A 21,625-nucleotide genomic window follows, 5' to 3' on the forward strand; every position below is an offset into this window, starting at 1 on the left:
GACCACTGACAAACAGGGAAGTTATGGAGCTTAAGAGACCAGCTATGGACAGAATCCCATCATGCCGCTTCCTTTGCTTTTCCTTTCTACACTCGGAGTCTCCAGGGAGGAGAGAGCATGTTGATACACTGACTAGTGCAGAAGAAAAACATCAAACTCGGTTCCAAGAGCTAGGCGTCTCATGGCCACAGACCTAGAGAGGCTGGTGTGTTGATCGACTAGAAATGGAGAGGTTGGTGTTCACTTGAAGGGGCCTAAAAGTTTCTAGGGCTTGGGAAGTAAACCAGGCATTCGGGGCTCACCAGAAAATCATTTAAGAAAAACTATATATATATATATATATATAAATATATATATATATATATATAAAATTTCCTATATTCTATATAGGAAAATGTGCAGGAAGGCTGGAAAGGTGCCTTATGACTGGCTAGCCTAAGGAGTCATTAGAGGGCTATTGTGTTGCCTGCTCAGGAAGGCAGTGAAAAGTCATAAAGCTTTGCTTTAAAAGCTATAGAAGTCTACTGCTTATATAAATTTATAATTTTATACATTATTAATTATATAACATATAGTTATAATATTAAAATGTAATATATAATTAAAATATATGATATAAATATAATATAATACCAAATTTATAAAGTAAATTTATAATATGAAGGCAAAAAATAAATGTGCTTTGTGTGAATGATCTCATTCAACTTCATGACCTCTAATCTTAGAAATGACTTAACTAAAGATCAGACAATGATACAAACCTGAGAAATTTGAGTTGTAACTCAAGGAAAAAGGGAGAGCGCTAAAACCATTTTTTCCTAGCCAAACAGCCAGTAGTTTATAGAATGAATCAGAGAGGACAAGGCTGGGGGCAGGAAGACCAGTGTGACCATCCTTTTTTGGGTAGATTGTGCCCTATGGAGGTGACTTTATCAACAGTGTGCAAGACAGATTCTATAGTATTACTAGGAAGATGAGACAAACCTCTGAGTTTGAAGTAATGGGGTCTGACCTATGAGACTCTGAATAGCAGAGGTAGAATCAGCAGAAAGAGATTCTGAATGTGCCAAAAGGTGGGCGTGTCACATGCAGGTGGTAGGACCGACATGAGCCGAAAGCTCAGACGTAAATGCAGATGAGTGTGTATTTAGGAAGAAGGGTTTTATTTGGTCAAACTAAGTTTGGGGATATACAGAAAATGCCTCCCAGATGAAGGTGGCAATGCAGACTATGATCTAAAACAGACAGGTTACTCTGAGCTATTGTCACAAATCAAGCACTGGGCACACAGAAACTGAGTTACCCTAGGAAGATCACACAGGAAGAAATTACAAGAGATCTCAGGCAATGACTATATGGGGAGAAAAGATGTGAGGTCAGGGAGGAGAGCACTCTGGAAATGGGGTAGAGAGTTTAAGTGGGGTCAAATGTTTCTGCATGGCAAAGTAACTAGCCAGTTTTTTTGAAAATACACTTTTGTTTCCAAATTCACATCAACAGAACGACTCCAAAACTGCTCAAACTTTTAGGAACAACAACAATTTTATATATGTGTGTATGTATGCATGCATATACATGTGTATGCATATAGATGTATATATGGGTGTATGCACGCACGTGTGTATGCATGTATGTATGTATATTGTGTGTATGTATGTATGTGCACATGTGTGTATGTGTGTGTGTGTGTGCATTTCACCACCAGAAGTCTGGAAATTGTGAATGTTACTAAAAAGGTTTTTAAAATTGCTTTATGTAAAAAATAAAGCTAAAAACTGAAAACTGGCTTGATTATCAGTCTTGATGACCTCAAATCTCATTGCTTATTTTCTAAACTCCCAATTTCATCTGACTCAGGCAAGGGAGTCACCCTTGATTCCACAGAGGTTCTGACACACACACACTTGGAAGATAAGAGGATAGTATCCAAATTTTAACTCTAGCAGTAAGTTTGAGGCTAACTTGTGTGGGAGAGTTTTGTAGTTCTGATGTGTAGAATAGCTCTGTGAGCTTTGTGATAGAATATGTTCCTATTGTAGAGTGTCTCAATGAAAATAAATCAGATTTTAATTATATCAAATTAATAAAGCATGAAGAAATATTAGAGTTGGAATAACACAATATAATTATAGTATAAAAATTATCACTTGAAGATTTTAAAATGGTGGCCCACACATTGTTGAAGTTAAATGTAATTTTACCTGTTAATGACAAATTGTTAATTTCACTTTATTTAATTAAGCCAAATAGATATTCTTATTGAATCAATATGTTTATGTTGCTTTATGTTTCAGGCTTTCAAAACTACTAGCGATATATCTCTATTTTGTAGATTAATAGGTGGAATAACAGATCAATTCAGGCCTCATACATTCTGTCCATCTGTCTTCTAAACACAGGAAAGCAAAAAGAGATGGATCATCTTGGGGGCATATTCTATAAAACATCTAAATTTATCATACAATTGATTATTAGTCATATTAAAAACTCAAATGGAACTGGAATTATATGATAGTTATTTTTCACTATATCAAAACAGTGCCTGGAGACCCCTTTCTCAGAGGAACACCATGCACATCTGGTGAATGCGTTTATAATTTATGAATTCTTGTAAGAAGTCTCAAAATGTTTTCCTATGCCCTCTTTAATGTTATTAGCAGAATAGGGTCAACCTTGTAAAACCTCTTCAAATAGAGTAACTGTAATGTTGGTTATTTACAGCTGATTGTCTCTTTGCCTGGGAGAAATACAGAAGCTAAGCACTCTACCCCTCAAAAGAGATAAAATGCTGAAGAGAAATACTTTGCATTTCCATTTTACTGGAGAGCAAGACTGTCCTGAAGTACTTGGACTTCTGAAAATGGAAATCCTTTCTACCAGCAGGGGGCTGAATGGATTTTAATATAGTCTGGGGTAGAAAATAAAGGGTGTTGAAATGAGAAAAGCCTTTATCTTGCTCACTGTCATGTAGCACTATACATCTCCAACCTGATGATTTTGATTTGATAATAATAAATATATAGTCTCAGAGAAAAACAATCACCCTGATTTCAGCAAGATTATGAGACCAAATATTTGGGAAATAGTATTCAATATTTTAATAACAATAACAAGAACATTAACAATGAAAGAGAGATACAGGGTTTGCCAGTATGTTTAGTGTGAATGTGTGGGTTATAACTTTATTCTAACCAGAGTAGAGGTCATTCAGGAAAAATTCATACATGTATTAGGTGTTGAGTCTCAATGAGGAGTTCACGGATTGGGAGAAGGAGAACAATAGCCCCAGCCCTCTCCAATTATCTGCCCTACCTTTCCTAGAATCTTCTGTTCATATTTCTGCCTTTAACTTTGTATTGCAGTCCACAAACATGTTTCACAGGGTATTTTAAAGGCACTGTCTTTGAAGACTGAGTTTAGAGAGCTCCATCCCTGCTCTTTACACCCCCTCAACCACAGTTAGGTTTTTTCCACTGAATCTGTTTTGTTGAATATGACATGTGGTTTTAAGATTTTCTTTTAGCATCACTAGCTATTCACCAAACTAATTCAGGGTGACACTCCCATCACCTAGGAAGAGAGATCCTACAGGAGGTCTGTGTATAGGCCAGTGAATACCTTCAACAAGAGAAACTAAAATATCAGCAAGGTGACAGACTAGCAATCAATGCCATCGTCTCGACCATCTGGGGACAGACTGGGACACAGGTGACAAGAGTGAGACAGGGTTAAAGTATTACCAGGGAATGGGGGAAGCAAGAACATTTTTCAAATAAGCAATGGTGTAGGAGGTCCTTCTGTCTATGTGTTGCTTTCATTGTTTGAATAAAGAAACTGCCTTGGTCTTTTGATAGGGCAGCACTTAGGTAGGTGGAGTAGACAGAACTGAATGCTGGAAAGAAGGGCAGAGAGAGAGGCGCCATGGAGCTGCCATGCTGAATCTTTCCTGGTAAGCCACGACCTCATGGTGTTATACAGATGATTAGAAATGGGTTAAATCAAGATGTGAGAGTTATCCAATAAGAAGCTAAAGATATTGGACCAGGCATTTATTTAAATGAATATAGTTTCTGTGTGATTATTTTGGGTGTAAGCTAGCAGGGCAGCTGAGACCAAAAGCAGGCCCTCCTCTTGCACAACAAAACAACACTGTGGGATCTTAAATTGTTTACCTGAAGATTTATATGATTTTTATTTTCACTTTAAGAGACAATGGTGAAGTGGTATCATTTATTAATTAAGATTTTAGTTTATAGATGAGATAGTTCCAGCTAGGCCATGAATATACTTACCTTCTCTATAATATTGATGGTAAAAACTAAACTCTAGGGCACATACCATCCTAATCAGATAGAATGAACAATTAACATAAAAATTTCATGTAAGGCATTCATGTGTCATGAGGCTCAATAATTTGCATGCATTTATCGTATTCTCTGATAAAATTAACCTACATATAGTATAATAGTATTTATTCATTATATGTGTGTTTGTGAACACTATGTGTGTATATGTGTGCATATGTGTACACTTATTGGCTAGAGGTCAAACTCTAGCATTGTACCTCAGGCAGTACCAACTTCTGTTTTTTGTGAAACAGAGTCTCTTGCTGGCCTGGAGCTCACTGACTGGACTAGATTGGTGGCTAATATCTCTGGGATTCACCTGCCTCTGCCTCGCAGCACTGTGAATTCAAGCATGTACTACCATGCTTGGTTTGTTTTTTTGCATGGGTTTTGGGGATGGATCCCCAGTCCTCAGTGGCAAGCACTTCACTAACTGTACTGTCATCCCAGATTCAGTTAATTTAAAATCTAGTGAAAATGACATAGCAAATTATTCCACGGTGAGTACATGGAGACACAAAAAATTATATAACAGGCACAAAGTCAAGGTTACAGCAGGAAAAGAAGTGTGGAAATAATGCTCAGGATGGATTTCCTGTCTAGTGAAGCTTCATCGTACAGCTATGAATGTTAACTTTATATCAGGCACTGCTGGCAGGCATTGAAGAAAGGATCTCCCTTCCTCTTGCCCCTGTGGCTCTGGTGTATCTTTGTGTCTCATGATAAATTTTTCCCTATACTGCTTGACTTGTGTAAACTCTTGCATTTAATATTAAATTAAGCATAACAGAATGCAGGAAAAATATTGTGGAGTTATGTAACTTGACCCATTGATTTCTAAAGACTGGATGCCATATAGGAAGAAGATTTTCTCTCCTATAAACTGTGCAAGAGAAGCCTGGAAAAGGCAACGCCAAGCACAGACCATGAAGGTTAGTAGTCATAAAGAACACTGCCTGATATTTATGAAACATACCTCACATAATTATTTAACATAGGATGGTTATACGAGACAACTCATAGAAAAGGCAATAGAAGAGAACAAGAGTAATGTGTTCATGTTTATGGACAGAGAACACACAATCTTGGCACAGTGCATGCCTTCTCAATTACCATGCAAAAGAGACGAAGGACCAGAGCAGAAAATCCCGAATTTGCAGCATTAGTTGATAGGTTTCATAGGTAAGATGAGGTTGAGAGATGATAACAAATAGGAGGTGAAAATGCCTAAAACCAGCATATACACACATAAAATTGTCAAAGAACAAAAACATGACAATTTTAAGAAGAGAAATTATGCTTCCAGTATACAAGTATTTTGTAATAGCGACAATTTCATCATAAAGATGATTCTTGAATTCTGAGTCCCTGAGGGAACTACACCAGTAATATAGGGATATTGAGTCCTTAAGAAGCATTTGTGTTTCTTTCTGCCTAAAATTACCAGGAAAAAAACTTTAGTCTCCTTGAATTTCTTTTTATTCTTCACTTTCTCCTTTCCTACAGTGAGTTAGTTAGCATTATAAGGGTCCATTTTGTTAGACTCCTTAAAGCAGAGTAATATATTTCTTATTCACTTATTCATACATATGCCTATATACATAGATGGTGCAGTAAGAGAAGAAAAGATCTATTAGAAATTTAGAGAGAAGGAAGGGACTATGGGTGGTAAACTGTTGCTGGAGAAGATATCATTTCTTCAGTGGTGTAACCAGGGCTAAGTAGCCCATGTCTGGTTAATAGCATCCCTCATACTCACGATCGTGCAAGTACCCACAATAAAATTCAGCAAGTGAAGAAAAATAATACATCAAAATATCAGGGGCTTCTCAGAGGAAAAGGTTTCAGGGGGAAGAGGGTGTTGAGAGAGGATCATGGGTAGGAGGTGAAAATGCATAAAACCGGCATATACACACATAAAATTGCCAATGAATATAAAACATTACAATTTTAAAAAGAAAAAACTATGCTTACAGGATATAAATATTTTTAAAATAATAGCAATTATTTGACCATAAAGATGATTCTTGAATACAGTAACTAAATCCAATGCTTTGGAATCCAACATGGGAGATGAAATACTGATTATTTCAACTATATGCAATCTGCCAAGTTACTTGCCTTGTATAAACTTCAGTATCCTTAACTATAAAACCAAACAGTAATATTTAGCCTTATAGATTTGTTGGGGGAGATTAAACCATTACCCCCCCCAAAGTATTCATTCAGTATATGGACTATAACAGACAATATGCTGTTACTAAAACAAATCTCTAAGAGAAACCTCATTCTACTTAAATGCCCTAAGTTTTACAGAAGAAAGACAAAGGCTCACATCTCCCCACTGGTAGAAGAGCTTGGCAGCATTCCACTGCAGCTTCTGGTTCCTCTTGTTGCCCACGATGGGAGACCTGCCCCGGGAAAGGCCTTTCTTGGTGATGTTCACATGGTGGCCTTTCATCCACTCTGGCCAGTTGCCCCGGTTACACCGGTGAACAAAACGGGCACATTCCAGGAACAGAGCTGCTCTGGCCACCACGGGGGCTTCCTGAGAAGGGTTACAGAAAGAACATTGTGGGATTAATAAACAATGTCTTTAAATCTGCATCACCTGGAATGACTGTTTGCTGGTTCACATCAGCCAAGGTTGTTTGGATTTAGCTCGGCCACATTTCTCAGGATGGCGTTGGCACAGTGGTGGGGAATCTTAAATTGAAATTTCAAAGGCACCATACACATCAAGGAATTAGGTATCCCAAGAGGGCCCATGTTTCTTTCACCTTCTCAGTTCTGAGCAGATCACACACTTTCACTATATTTACTTTCTTGAAAATAGATTCTTTTCATATAAAATATTCAGATTATGTTTTTCCCTCCCCCAGCTCTTCCCCAACTCCCTACCTATCCAAATAAACACCATTTTTTCTCTTTCTCATTAGAATACAAATAGGCATCTATAAAATAATAATAAAATAAAAAATAAGATAAAATAATAACAAACTAGAATAGGGCAACTAGGACTTGAAGGAACATGTGAATGACCTTTCAAAGACTTTTAAATAAGAAGTTTCAAAAAGTAGGAACATTTTAACACAAATAAGCAAATCCTCTACGTCTAGAATAACTCTTACTTCAATCCAGGGTGTTGTTATACTGGCCTTGTACTGGCATGCTATCTAAGATGGGCATTGCTATTCTGGCCTTGTAATGGTACGCTGTCTAAGACTGTTCACACATTTTAGGAAGGGAACTGGATTGTTATGTTTGTTTTGTTTTTGCACACTGAGTATTAGAAAAAGGAAGAGGAAGATTTTTTAAATTAATTTTTTTCTGCATAACAGACAAAATTCTGCTTAATAAGTATCATTTTAGTTGAAAATTTTAGAGAAAATAGGAAATTATTTAACTGATAAATGAGGAACAGAACATTTTATAATAAATATCATTTTAGTTGAAAATATTACATAAAAGAGGAAATTATTTAAATGAGAAAGAACTTTTTCAGGAAAATAAAAAGCAGGACTCCCTCTTTTCATGTAAAGGTACGGTTTTCAAAATAAATGTGGTATTGCTACAGAGAAACTCTGTCTTGAAAAACAACAAAACAAAAAGTGGTAGGCTTGAGACCCAGAACCGAGAAAACTGAGATGCTCTACTGGACTCTTTAAAAGCTAACAAGCATGTACAAAGAGGCAAGGGGGTGGGGAGGATGGGGAAGAAGAAGAAGAAGAAGAGAAGGAGGATAAGGGAGATGAGGAGGAAGAGGAGGAGAGCGAGGAGGAGGTCATCAGTAGGTCATAAGAAAAATATAAAGTGTTACCATGTATTTTTATTTGTGCTCGTTCTTTTTTTTTTTTTACTTTTTATTAATTCTTTGTGGATTTCCCATACATCCCAATCCCATTCATCTCCTCACTCCTTCCCGTCTGCCCCCTGTCCTTGCAACATCTGCCCCCAAATTTCTTGAATATTCTGTAACTAGAACTTGAAAACTTCATGCATCCAGACCCTTTCCTTGATTTTTTCTCCTTTGCTATTTTGCTGGATTTTATGATTTTATATATATATATATATATATATATATATATATATATATATACATACATATATTGAATGTTTCCTTTGTGAAGGGGAAGCAGAGAATTAGGAAAGAACCCAAACAGCTGGGCTGTTTTTTGCCTGGGGACCTAGAAATTATTTCCCAGGACACAACAGTTAATTGGAGGGTATAATTGCAATACAGCCCTTTCCCTCAGGGGCGATATCTTAGCTTGTTATGTGAGAAGAAACATCAACAGATCCTGAAAATTCACGTAACATTGTACAGGAACTACCTACTTTTTTGAAAGCTAAATATTTTATGATGGTCCCTGGGGAAATCACATAATTTTTATTGCCTTACAATAAAATATAAAGTGCTTGCTGGTGTGAGATACATTTATTTAAAACCAATGAGAATAAGCAGTTTTTCATTAGCTGACAAGCTGCCCTTTTCCACTCAACAATAGCTGTGGGCAGCTGGCGCGATTGTTCCGGCCTGGAAGGCTAGTTGTTTTCACACTTGCTCAAGTCATGTTCATGTTTTGGGTTAGTTTTTAACAAACTAATGATGTCTTCCCTTTCATATAACGGACTGGGTAGGAAGACAAACTTCCTTTGGTTTAAGACACCTAAAGATGCTAGACAAAATTTTAATTTTCTTTTAATTTCTAAGGAGAGATGGAAGACCACAGAAGGCAAATGAAAAGTACAATCTTGGGCGGGGGGGTGGTGGTGGTGGTGGTGGGGGACGAGCTAGAAATACCTGCTTTGAGAGGTTTTGGTCTGCTGGTTAAATATCTAGTCTCATGCTGCTGTCAGTTAGGCCATACTTCTATGTGAAGTTAACTCTGTTTACTCTTTTTGAGTTAAGGGTTTCATTAGGTAGCCCCACACTGTGTATCCTGAATGCTGTGGTTATAGGAATGTGCTACAATTGACCTCTTACAAATAAAAAATTAGTACTGCTCTTGCAATTTAAAATCCAAAATATAGCTTAAAACATAGATTAGTTGAGGTTTTGTTTGTTTGCTTGCTTATTTGTTTATGTCATCAATGCTGTTAACATTTGGGTGGGATCCTCTGTTTTATGGACAGCATGCTATGACTAAGATATTTATCAGCATCTTTGGTATCTGGTCACTAGGTGCCAGCAGTAATCTCCAGGTTGTAAAAGTCTAAGATTCTCCAGACCTATGAAGTACCCTGGGGTGGGCAGCCTTGGCCTTGATTAAGGATGGGGGATTGGAACAAGAGAGATGGCTCAGCAGTTAGAAGAACTGGTTACTCTTCCAGAGGGCCTGGGTTTGATTCTAGAACCTACACTGTAGTTCACAACCATCTGTAACTTCAGTCCCAGGGAGTCCAATATCATATTCTGGCCTCTGCAGACCCTAAGCACACACATGATGGATAGATATACATGCAGGAAAAAATGCCCATATGCATAAATTAAATTAAATTATATATAAATTAAATTAAATAACCATGGAATCGGACTCACTTGAAAGAGACACTGAAGCGAAGGTACTATCTGAACATTTTCTAGGACACAGTACTGAGAGTGACAAAGAAATGGAACAGAAGAGGCTGTCAGGGTCGGGGGATCAAATAAGACCTCAAATGAACCTGCAATGTCCAGAAGGAAAGAGAAAACATGAAGACCCTTATATCAAAGAGACAACAGCTGAGGATTTTCCAGAATACTTATAATATGCCAAGTGTACAATTTAGGGGCCTCATGAACCTCTAGTTAAATATGGCAGAAGCATTTCAGTGAAACTAAGCTATCAACAGCAACCAGAAGGTATTAAAGGTGCCTGGAATAGGGTCAGTCTCGGTTATTGATTACCAGAAAGGAATCTTAAGACAGGGACAGAATGACATCTTGGAAGGGCAGAAAGAAAATGTCAGCCTATGACTTGCTAACAATTTCATCAAAAACAGCTTCAAGTAGAGGTAAAAACAGAAATGTTTTCACAAACACTATGACTGAGAGAACTACTCTGCCTGGCATCTGCATCCCCTCTGGTGCGGCATATTTCAGAGAGAATGTGAGCTTGCAGAGAATGCTGGGCGAAATGAGAAGGAGCTAACAGAATTTGCTAAACGTGGGGAAATTTTTTGTTTCTTTTTTTTTTTTTTGATTTTTCAAGATACAACAATTTTTTTTGTTTATTTGATTCATTTTGTTTGTTTTGAGGCAGGATCTTACTATGTAGGCCTGGCTGTCCTGGAGCTCACTACATAGACCAGGCTGGCCTCAAACTCACAGAGATCTGCCTACTCTTCCTCCTGAGTGCTGGGAATCAAGGTATGCACCACTAATTCTTGCCTATAGTCTTCTAAAATTAACCATAAAAGACGAATAATTCTTCAGTAAAGGATGAACAAAGACAAGAACTAAATTATTCATTAAATCTATGTAAGAACATCTTAAACCATCTGTTGAAACACAAAGTTGATAACTTTGGGGTTCCACACTGGTAAAAAATAATGCTGTAAACAAGTCAAAAACATAAGCAAGAACACAGACTAAGTCAGGCAGTGGTGGCGCACACCTTTAATCCCAGCACTGGAAGGCAGAGGCAGGTAGATCTCTGTAAGTCTGAGGCCAGCCTGGTCTACAAGAGCTAGTTCCAGGACAGGTAGAAAATCCTGTCTCGAAAAATAAAAAAAAGAACACAGACTAGCATGAACTTCCATTACACAACTGGCACCTGTGTAGAATTCTTGCAATTACTATGAAAGATAAATGCAAAATTATAATCAGAATTGAATTCTTCTGTATACCTAAGAAACTATTCTGAGTCAAGGCCCATGTACAATAACATATATAGAAGTATCATCCAGAACTACCAAAATTCTGGAAAAAATAGAAATGTGTAGATAAAATAATATGAGTTTATAACTTGTGTGATAGTTAATGAATCAATTCTTCAGTGAAAATTAATGGGGCAGCATTAACTGCATCAGTAGAAACCCAACCCTTAACAGAAGAAATGCATGGCTTTGCGACCAGGAAATTTCAAAATCAAGTAAAGGAATGCTAAACAAAGCATGTTAGCGAAGCAGTGGTTCTGGTAAGCACAGGGTGTGCCGTGAGGTAAGTGGGTAGGAATCTTAAAATCACTGGGGATGTCCTATTTTGTGAGATCTATCATGGATATGACTGATTATTTTCTTAAATTCTACCTATTTATGAGGTCAAATAACTGAATGTAATTAGATTTTTTCCAGTCACAGATGAGGGAGAGTTCTATAGTGCCACACATGGGATGTGACAAAGGAATGAAAATTGGTACTAAATCCAATGGACGTCATTGTTGTGTTCATGCTAATAAGTTACCCTCCAACTAGAAGTCACCATCTATGCACATTCCAAATTCTGCCGAATAAATAAGAACAGAATGTGAGCACAGTAAACACAAGCTTACCTAGACTGCTTCCTTTGGTGCTGGTGGATGCTATAACTTTAGTGTAAAAGGGACCCTTTTTGTAAACAAGTCTGTAGGAGGAAGCTGCTTGTTCATTCCTTTGCATTGGTATGGATCCTGTTTTACTGATACAAATATTAGGTCAATTTTGTTATATGTATATTTCTATTCTTGATTGTATCGTGTTTGTGCACCTCATTTAAAAATATAATGTATAATTAAGAAATACAGGTTAATAGATGGTTATCTATAATAGTCAAGCTTATAGTCATGACAGTTAGGTTTTCTGGATATATAGAGATATATTTCACTTAGATAGGAATTCTTCAAATCTTTCAGATACCTTCAGAATATGTCACTTAAAATGTTTTAATAACTTAGAACTTTTCATGACATGAGACACAACTGTTCCTGGCCCCTTCTGGAGTTTGGCTCCCTTTGGGCAAGAAGCTGCTCTTGTCTGGACTGCTTGATGTTATGCTCTATAGAAACTGGACATGCAAGACCCACAGAAAAATGACTGCTGAATTTGTCTAAAAGTAGGACGGTCCTTTGGGGTTCCTGTTTCATAAAGGAGTCTGCCAGACATTCTGCAGGACACAGAAGGAAGCAACTGATGAACTTTGCCGTTACAAGGCAGAACAGATCAAATTTCCTGCTTCATGGAAAAGTCTGCTGGATACTATGAGCCTGTAGGCTAAAGATGGATGCTTCAACAATAAAGAAGAACTTTGGGTGACTGTCCAGGCAGTGAGATGCTTATAATGCACTTCCTGTTAACATAGGTAATATTACATTCTTCTGGAGTCAAAAAATAGATAGTTATAGTTACAGTTTTCCATAGTTATAAAAGATAAAGCATATATAAATATCATAACTATAATTCTTGCTTGATATATGTTTTGTTATATGCAATTTTACTATGTTGAAATTAAAACCTTCCTTTTCATTTAGACAGAAAAGGGGAAATGGTGTGGGAAGTCCTTCTGTATATTTGTTGCTTTTATTGGATAATGAATAAAGAAGATGCTTTGACTTGTGATAGGGTAGAATAGAGCTAGGTGGGAAAACTCAACTGAATGCTGGGAGGAAGTAGGTGAAATCAGAGCTACTTCTAAGACAGGCTCCAAAACTACAAAGAAATCCTGTCTTGAAAAAAAACTACAAATGCATTAGAAAACATAAAAATATTATAAAAGAGAGGTATTCATTCAAAATAAGAAGCAGCTGGATTAGATGCTTGGAAAAACCAAATACAGAGGGGACATCTGTGAACACAAGAGTAATCTTGAGGAGCTCCTAACCTAGATGTCTATTGACAAATGACAGTTGCCACACCTGTACAAATGACAAACACACCAAATGCCACCTAAATTCAGGAACACAAAATATGCTTGTCAGCATACAGTTGCAAATTCAGTTTCTTCACTTTTCACAGTTGTGGAATGGTTCTGAGTGTGTCTGCATTTGGGGACCATATCCTGGCCTGATCCCTTTGAGCTTACACCACCAAGTAAGATAATGTGGAAGTATTCCATAATGTCTATGGAATGAAACTTGCCATTATTAATCTCTACTGTCCCTTCTGCCCTTTTCTCTCTATCATATTCTTCATCACCTCTGATTTTCTTCAAATCAATGAATCATCCTCATTGCTTGATAATGGACGCTCTTTGACTTCTTTAACTTTTGACTGATTCTGACATCGGGGATTTGGATTTTTTAATTTGGGTACAATGTTTGGTCCTTACTAGAATAAAAGACTCCCAGGTATGAAAACGTAGCCCTACCCACCCACTGCTCCAGGGCTGAAAGTTTGCTCCCACTGAATATAATTACATATAATTATTGATGAAGAGCGTATTTCCTCTCCCATCCTACACAGGCCAGTCCATCACTGTGTATCCATCCACACAAGCTTCAGGAAATGTGCCCCTGCTTGGGGGCAAAAGACATTAATCATGCACTAACCTCTACTTTTTGTTTTTAACCATGGAATTTATGAGATTAGAAAGAACAAACATATTGTAATTAAAATTGTTATGATTTAGAAGCAAGCATTAATTTTTTTTCTGAGATTCTTCTTCAAATCTTTCAGAGTGTTCTTCTTGTGACAAGCCATGTGTTTCTGCTGGCCCACATATCTTAATATAAATGCTAAGAAGTATTTACATGGGAAGCAATGGTGAATGGGTTCCTTTGGTTTTCCATTACCAATGAATATAAATGAAGTAATTCCAGTTGCCTGATGAGTCTCCTTGCTAGTGATGACACATTTATTGAGGTAGAGTTCTTGAGTTTCCATAGATCAGTTCTATGATCTATCTAGGATCAGTGGGAAATCTGATATACATGCTAAATTTTTTTCTATAGCTGCTTTTCTTGGGAGAATTTTCACAACTTTCATCCAAATCTAAAAGAATCAATGTTGCCAAATGTTAAGAGTAACTGCTTTGGAGAATAAATGTGGTGTGAATACTCAAAATTGAAAATATTTCAGGTGTTCCTATTATGAATTTATCATGTATTATTACAATAAGAAATACCTTAAGTGAATCAAATGCTTTTTTGAGTTGTTAAAAAAGTATTCACAACTTACTTAATTATAGGAAGCCATATACATATATTTTCAATGTGTCCTGATACTTTTTAATTTATTTAAATAATTGCTTGACAGAGAAAGCATATGGTGTTGCTATAATAGTACTGAATGGAATTAGAAGATTCTGTTCTGATCCCAGTTTTAGCACGAAATTAGCATATGACCTTGATCAAAGTCACCTGAGCTGCCAGAGCTTTTGACATTCTTAAAGTGGCTTCAGATTACTTTTTATTAAGAATCAACATAAAAGGGTACAGAATATAGGTTCTCTGAGGCCAGAAGACAGGCCTGGGACCCAGTCTAACCTTTGTGGACTTTCGGCCACTGGGCTACAATGTGATCTTCCTGGCTCTGGAATTTTCCTGTGGAAAGGCACAAGGCATGCTATAGATGTCAATCGTCAGCCTTAAGCTGTGCCACTCACTGAGAAGACCAGATGACTAGACACAGAAAGCCTTAGATGTAAAACACAACTTGGTTTTGCAGCTAAGTTTGCAGCTTTGTAGTTGCTAGGGCCATGCTTGCCACTGAGGAAGATCTCAATGGATGCCTGCTAAGTTAGTTAGGAATAACATGTCAAGTATTTGGTAACTAACACACTACTTTTAATCCCAGTACTTGGGAAAGAAGAGGTAGGCAGATCTCTGAGGAACTTGGTCTACATAGAAAGTTCTAGGCTAGTTAGGGATACACAGTGAGACCCTGTTTCAAAACAAACAACTCCAAGAACTAATACATGAAAATGTAAGACTATTATATTGAGTGTTAGTATATTGCAGGCACTGTGTGGGGGCTTTTCTACTTAGCATCTCATTTAATCCTTGCATCAGCCCCGAGAAGAAAGTTTAGTAGTAGCATTAAGCCTCATTTTACAGTTATTGGGCTAATAAATGTTAGGTCAATTTTCCATCTCAGGCATCCTGAGGTTAGAATGTTTTTACATACCAATGTTCACACTGCTAAACATGCTACCTCCTAGTAATTTATTAATATTTCTCCCTTCTATCTACTTCTCTTACTTACCATCTTTCTTCCCCATTTTGACACCAATTCTGACAAAACTAAGCAGATGTGAACCCATCATTAGGGTTAGGAATAGCGATTCTTGCATTCGTCCATTGCTAGCATGATTATGAGTAAGGGTGGAGAAATTCTGTAACTTACTAGGTCCAAGGCAGCAGCTAAGATGGATGCATCAGGAATTGTCCCTGGCTCACAGCAGTTGAGCAGAAATTGAAAACGTTTCATGCCTTGCCGAATTGCTCCCAGATTCACCACGTTTTTGCTTTTTCCACCATCTTGGTTGGGAGAAAGATGGTCGTCGAAACTGTGGCAACCTGTAGCAGTGTGCCATTGTAAAAGGAGAGAGGGAAATGGATTGTAAACCAGAATCAAAGTCACACCAGTATGCTTTCTGTACTGATGGCCTGAAAACTCTCTCCCACTCTTTCCCTTCCTCTGCACCTCAAGATGCTTGCTATGAACATATTTTGGCTTGTATTAATTGGTTACATGTAACAGATAAAAATTCAGGATTTTCACTAAACAACTTCCCTGTAGGGTCCGATTCCTTTGTTAGTCTATCTCTAAGTTGTGCATGAGATTGGTGTATTTGAAACAAACAAAAGTGGGTGCTTAAGTTTTAGGCTCGCAGTTGAGGAAGAGAGTGCAGAGAAATCAAAGGGAATGACAACAACCCAAAGGTATTTTCATCTCTTCCATGAAGGAGAATATTCTGCACATGCGAAAGTCTGGTGCCTTTGTTAATTAGGGCAGCTATAATGAAATACCACAGGCCAGCAGACTTGTAAACCACTAATATCTGCCTCTCACAACTCTGTGGCTTGCAAATCTGATCTTGGGTTAAAGGACAGTAAATTCTTTCTGGTTTAGTTATATTCTCAAATGCCCTTTCCTTGTATGTGCACTGCGATATCTCTCTTTTATATAAGAGTACTAAAACACATTCATGGTCATGTGACCCTCATGATATCTTCTAAACCTAACCACCTTTCCAAAGTCTCATTTCCAAATGTTATCACATTGTTCATAACATGAGCTTTGTATGGATATAAACATTCTACCTATAGCATATGGAAATCTATAGCACATGGAAAACATTCATTAACAAGGAACATTTCCCACCCCATCCTCTTAGGTTTATGTTGCAGGTACATAGAGTTAACACTCCAGTGTGTAGAAAGAACTTAGAGATATGGTCCCAGCACCAGCCAGGTGACATCAAACTAGCAGAGCACAGACCTCAGGACACACATTAGCATCATTCTCAAAAAGCAAACAGGGAAACATTGTCTTTATGATGCTGATGATTCTGAACACTAGAGACTGTCTCTGAAATTCCACAGGAAGTGGGTAGAGAGAGAACAAACTGCAATGATGAAGCGGTCAAAGACCTAGGCTGTCAGGAAGAGCTTCGGGAGGGGTTTCCCCTTCTTCAGTACCGAGAAACAAATCTAAATCCTCAAATATTAAACAAGTGCTCCACAACAAACCAAATGTTCCAGCCTAGGTGGACACGTGAAACCTTATCATGACACCCATTGATAGAATGACGAACTAGCAAAAGCTGACCATTACAAGCAGCTATGCGATGAGAACACTGATCATGTATTTTAAAGTTCTGTTCACACGTTTGCTAACCATGAGTTAGTTAGACTATTGGCTACACTGATTAATTTCAAATATGGCCTGCTGTATTCCATCTAAAGCTCCACAGTTTACAATGCTCACCATCTAACACACACACACAAAAAGAGAGAGAGAGAGAGAGAGAGAGAGAGAGAGAGAGAGAGAGAGAGAGAGAGAGAGAGAGAGAGAGAGAGAGGTCAGGATATGTTAGAACCAGGAAAGCTTCTATGGAATAAAAACTAAAGAAACCAAAGATATTTAGCAAAAAGGGATCAAAAGAGAGAACCGGAAATGAGTGAGAGGGTTTGCAGCACTGTGTGTAGCTATGTATGTGTGGTTACAGATGTCATCACTAGGACAGATCATCAAGTTTATGGGCAAATATATTTTCAGATTACAAGGAAAGATTCCTAACAATTAAAGCTGTCTGACTCTGGAACAAATTGCTTTGTAAAGCTGCACACTCCCCCTCAGTGGAAGTGCACAGAGGGAGGGTGGCCACCTGTCAGCCACGCGGTGAAGCAATGAACAGAACTCTGAAGCTGAGTGGTGGGTGGATAGAAGGTCCTGTGACTCTCAGATTCTAACAAAGACAAGAAGTCATGTCTTATTCTCTGCACACTCAGTGCCCACCAGGGGGTGAGAATCACAGTGAGGCTTCCATAAATGTCTCTTCCACAAAACTGGTAATAAAGAAGCTATAGATAGCAGTGAAAGACACATTTAAAGAACAAAGGAGAAGATAATACAAATAGAAAATGACTATTTTTTAAGAGACAATTTTGGGAAAAAAAGAAACAGAGAAGTTAATTTAAGTAACTGAAAAGAAAAAAAGCTGAACAGGATCCTTGGCTTATTGACAGTTACCAAGACGCTTGAAGAAATTCTCCTCCTCTTCTCGGCCATTCTCCATCCCACTCCCTGGCCCACCTTCAGAAAGCTTGACAGCACTGGTGAACTTGACCTGGGGAGAAAAGGAAAGCCATCAGATTGTCAGCAGCTAATTGCTGGGTTCTACGAGCCCTTGGTTTGAAAAGTACATTGTTTAGGATGTGAAAATGTTCTCTGGCTTCCACATCTAACAAGTGCTGTTATCGTGTTCCAAAAAAGATGTCACTGCAGGTGCGAGGAATGCCAGATGAAAGATCAGAAGCTGAATGGGAAAATAATTTAGTAAACAACTTAGACATGTGTAGTGTTAATTCGGGTAAAGTACACAATGAATGCCGTATTCATCCTTAGTGAACTCAACCACAGTTGGAAATCAAAGAGAAAGATGACGAGACTGACTTAAATTTACAAATCAGTTTAATACATAATATTCTCCCCTACTCCCTTCCTCCCTCCCTCCTTCCCTTCCTCCTCTCTTTTCCTTTTTCTCCCTTGTTTTCCACTCTCCTAGAATTGAATGTAGGAACTGTCACATGCTAGGCAAGTGCTCTATCACTGGCTACATCCCTAACCTTCTTGTTGACTTAGTAACTCACTAAATTGCCCAGGCTAATCAGTCTAGTCTTGTACTCATTCTATAACCCCAGTTGGACTCGAACTAAGACTAAGTTCACTTAGTCTGCCACTAAGCTCTCCAAGACACTACCAGACTTGGCTTTATTGACTTAAGGTCAACTCAGTAAGACTTAAGTAACTTAGCACAGAAAAGAAGCTAGAGGCAAGTAGATTCAAATAACTCTCTGCAATTTTTGCAAAAAAATGTGCATAAGAATTCTAATGATATTTCCTTAATTTCTGTCACTCTACTGCATTCTTCATTTATATATATATATATATATATATATATATATATAGCTATACAGATATAGGCGAAGCTAAAGCTATTTACTGCGTCTTCCCTTAGTTTTGCTCTTATGGTAATTTAATAAGTAAATATTTCAGTTTCTATCGCTTGCCTAATTTCTCAATTTCTTCAACTCCAAGGTTTGTGTAACTCTTTCCATGCATTTAACATTCTTTAGCCCCAACAGTTTTTAATCAGTGATCCTGATGTTCACTCAGGAGTAATGTCCTGTTTACCTTGGAACTTTGCCTGATGAAAGACAGGCGATCTACAGAGCTAATGTCCAGGAGGTCCTCTACCCCATCTGCCAGGCCGGAGAGGGAGGAGCGCTTCAGCCAGTTTCCTAGTTAACGATATTTTGAAAAATTAAGCTGTTATAGCCTTTGCTTTCGAATGGATTAAACAGAAATCCCAGCACGTACTGAACTAGCAATGAAAGTCAACATGGCTCTAGTATAAATAGAAGCAAAAACAAGTTGTGTTTAGTTTACATGCTTTGAATCAAAATTTTCAGGGTTGAACTATGAAATGGCATGAGCACACAAGTGTAGGACAATAGATCTGGTCCCTTCCACTGCAGCAAACCACAGTCCATCCCCTCGTGCGAGACAAGTTCTTCATAGCTCTTGAAAACCTATACATTTACCTCCTAAACAGTTCTCAAATCTGTCTATTTCTCTGTTTCTGCTTAATCCACAATCTAAATGTTCCTTTGTTTTGCCTGGGCCACTGGCAGCTTTCTGTCAGATTTTCTTACCACGTGCAACTGTCTTTTATAAGGTTGGCCAGCTTGCGTCGCTCTGCTGCTCTCCCTGACACTTGGGCGCACGAGGGACGTGGTAAAGTGCCACCTGACTAGCACATGATCTGGCTTGCTCTGCTGAGACAGTGAGTCCGCCATTTTCCTACGGAACAGGCTCCTCCCAGTTCCTCCCAGCCTATGAGTTTTGCACTTTACCCTTGGACTCTTCTCGTTCTTGCTTTGTATGGGTCAGGCTTCATTTGTGTCTGCCTTCATAGTACTTCGTGTTTTCTCTTCACAAAATTCATAGTTTGCAACTGCACTTAGTTTTGTGATGATCTGCTTTAGTGGTAGTGGCTCCTGCTCAAATTCAGCAACACCAAGAGTTGTGTATTTTGAACAGAGCAGATGCATGCAGTGGATATTTGGGAAATATCTGCATTTAGCATTAGTGAATGAACTAATGGAAGAAGAATGTCAGGTGAGGGCTCGCAACTTGAAAGCTTTTCTTCTCAATCCACCAACCCACCCACCCCCACACGAGCCATGCTCCGTCTCAATTACTCATGGATTTGATGGCATGATAATAAGCGAATCCATAAATAAATATGGACATACTTTTACCTATGGGGAGTTTCAACTTCTTTCTCAGGGAGATTCTGCGCGACCGTGAGCGAGCACGCCGGTCCGAGGTGTTCCCTGAGTGGGCTGTGGTACATTCTGAAGTGTCCTGCTCAGACTGGCTGCTGGTGTCACTTGCTGCGCTTTGGGATTTGAACATCTTGCGCCAGAAATCTTTGCGTCCCAGATTGCCCCCTTGCATTTGTTCATCGCTACAGAGAAGGAGAGTATAGGGTTAAACAACATTGCACAGCTCGGTGCTGTCAGCTCTGGTTTTAAGGCAAACTCTACAAGATGCTCTTTGATGGGCTGGATAGGAGAAGAGTGGGAGAAAGCACGGGAGTCGGGAGGCCAGTGTTGACTCTGAGCTCTTCCTGGAAACAGTGCTGTCTCAGTAACCTAGTGAAGGTGGTCATTTGTTCAACTTTAATAAAAAGGCTAAATATTATTGCAGATGTCCACCTACAGTATGAGTCATAACAGCAGAAGCACTTGAAGTGCCAGTAAATATTTAACTTTTTAAAAAGCACCCTGGCTCTTGTGCCATGTCCCAGCCCTCACTGCAGCACAGTATCACACTGGCTACCCAATAAACTCGCAAAAGGATGTCCATGAATTAATGAATGAGTGACTAACATTTTATCATCATGTTTAAGGAATATGTCATTCTATAGCCAATTAAGTTGAAAAACGTGTCAAGTTTAAAAGTGAAAATAGAGGTCTGACCAAAAAGAACATGTCAGAAGATCTGAACGAATGTTTTCAATTAGGAGAAGTGACTAGTATTATGAGAACTTTATCTTGAAATAATAATAATAATAAGCTAAAATTCTCATTTTTATCCACTAAAGATGGATAAAAAGATTAATGTGGTTAGAAGGAGAAAGTAATGTCCCATCATACTGGAGATAAAACATCTTGGTATTTTTGGAACAATTATATTCTGTGCAACAAGGTATATTTTTGAAAGTCAATATTAAGCCCCTAAGCTAAGAAATTCAGTTTCTAAGAAGTAATATCAAGGAAAAGATGGGACTGTTCATAAGACAGGAAAAAAGGTATGCGTGGCCAATGTTGAACAGTGGATATAATCTCAGGGTCTAAATCTGGGACTTCCATATAGTGACAGATTCTTGACTTTATGTATTCTTGGCTACAAATGCCATTAGCCAATTCCCATGCACATTGCTGTCTTTACTGGTGAAGGCACAATTCTCCCGTGACAGTCTTACAGTCTGAATTATACCTTCCTGGTATAAGTCAGGTTTTAAGATGAACATGACAAGCCAGTGCTATTACAGGCAAAATTCAAAGGCTTTTTATTATTCTCAAAATAAAAGTGATTCATTTAAAAAAAATCTTATTTCAGAAGAAGGTTGTCTTAAACACTATCTA

General features: G+C 38.1%; 1 protein-coding gene across 5 annotated transcripts in view; it reads right to left on the reverse strand.

Moving 5' to 3' along the window:
- Unc80 (unc-80 homolog, NALCN channel complex subunit) overlaps positions 1–21,625 on the reverse strand; it is a 163,437-nt gene that overhangs the window by 93,398 nt on the left and 48,414 nt on the right. For 3 of the 5 annotated variants that reach the window (XM_038338762.1, XM_038338761.1, XM_038338758.1), the window contains exons 22-26: positions 20,228–20,442; positions 19,104–19,210; positions 17,940–18,036; positions 15,588–15,760; positions 6,682–6,894 (exon numbers count right to left, since the gene is read on the reverse strand). In XM_038338762.1, the coding sequence (XP_038194690.1) occupies positions 6,682–6,894; positions 15,588–15,760; positions 17,940–18,036; positions 19,104–19,210; positions 20,228–20,442 (805 nt within the window). The remainder of the gene's footprint in view (positions 1–6,681; positions 6,895–15,587; positions 15,761–17,939; positions 18,037–19,103; positions 19,211–20,227; positions 20,443–21,625) is intronic. The other 2 variants (XM_038338760.1, XM_038338759.1) reach the window with 1 other exon arrangement.

Source organism: Arvicola amphibius, chromosome 8 (assembly GCF_903992535.2).
Source record: "Arvicola amphibius chromosome 8, mArvAmp1.2, whole genome shotgun sequence".
NCBI classification, from domain to species: Eukaryota; Metazoa; Chordata; class Mammalia; order Rodentia; family Cricetidae; genus Arvicola; species Arvicola amphibius.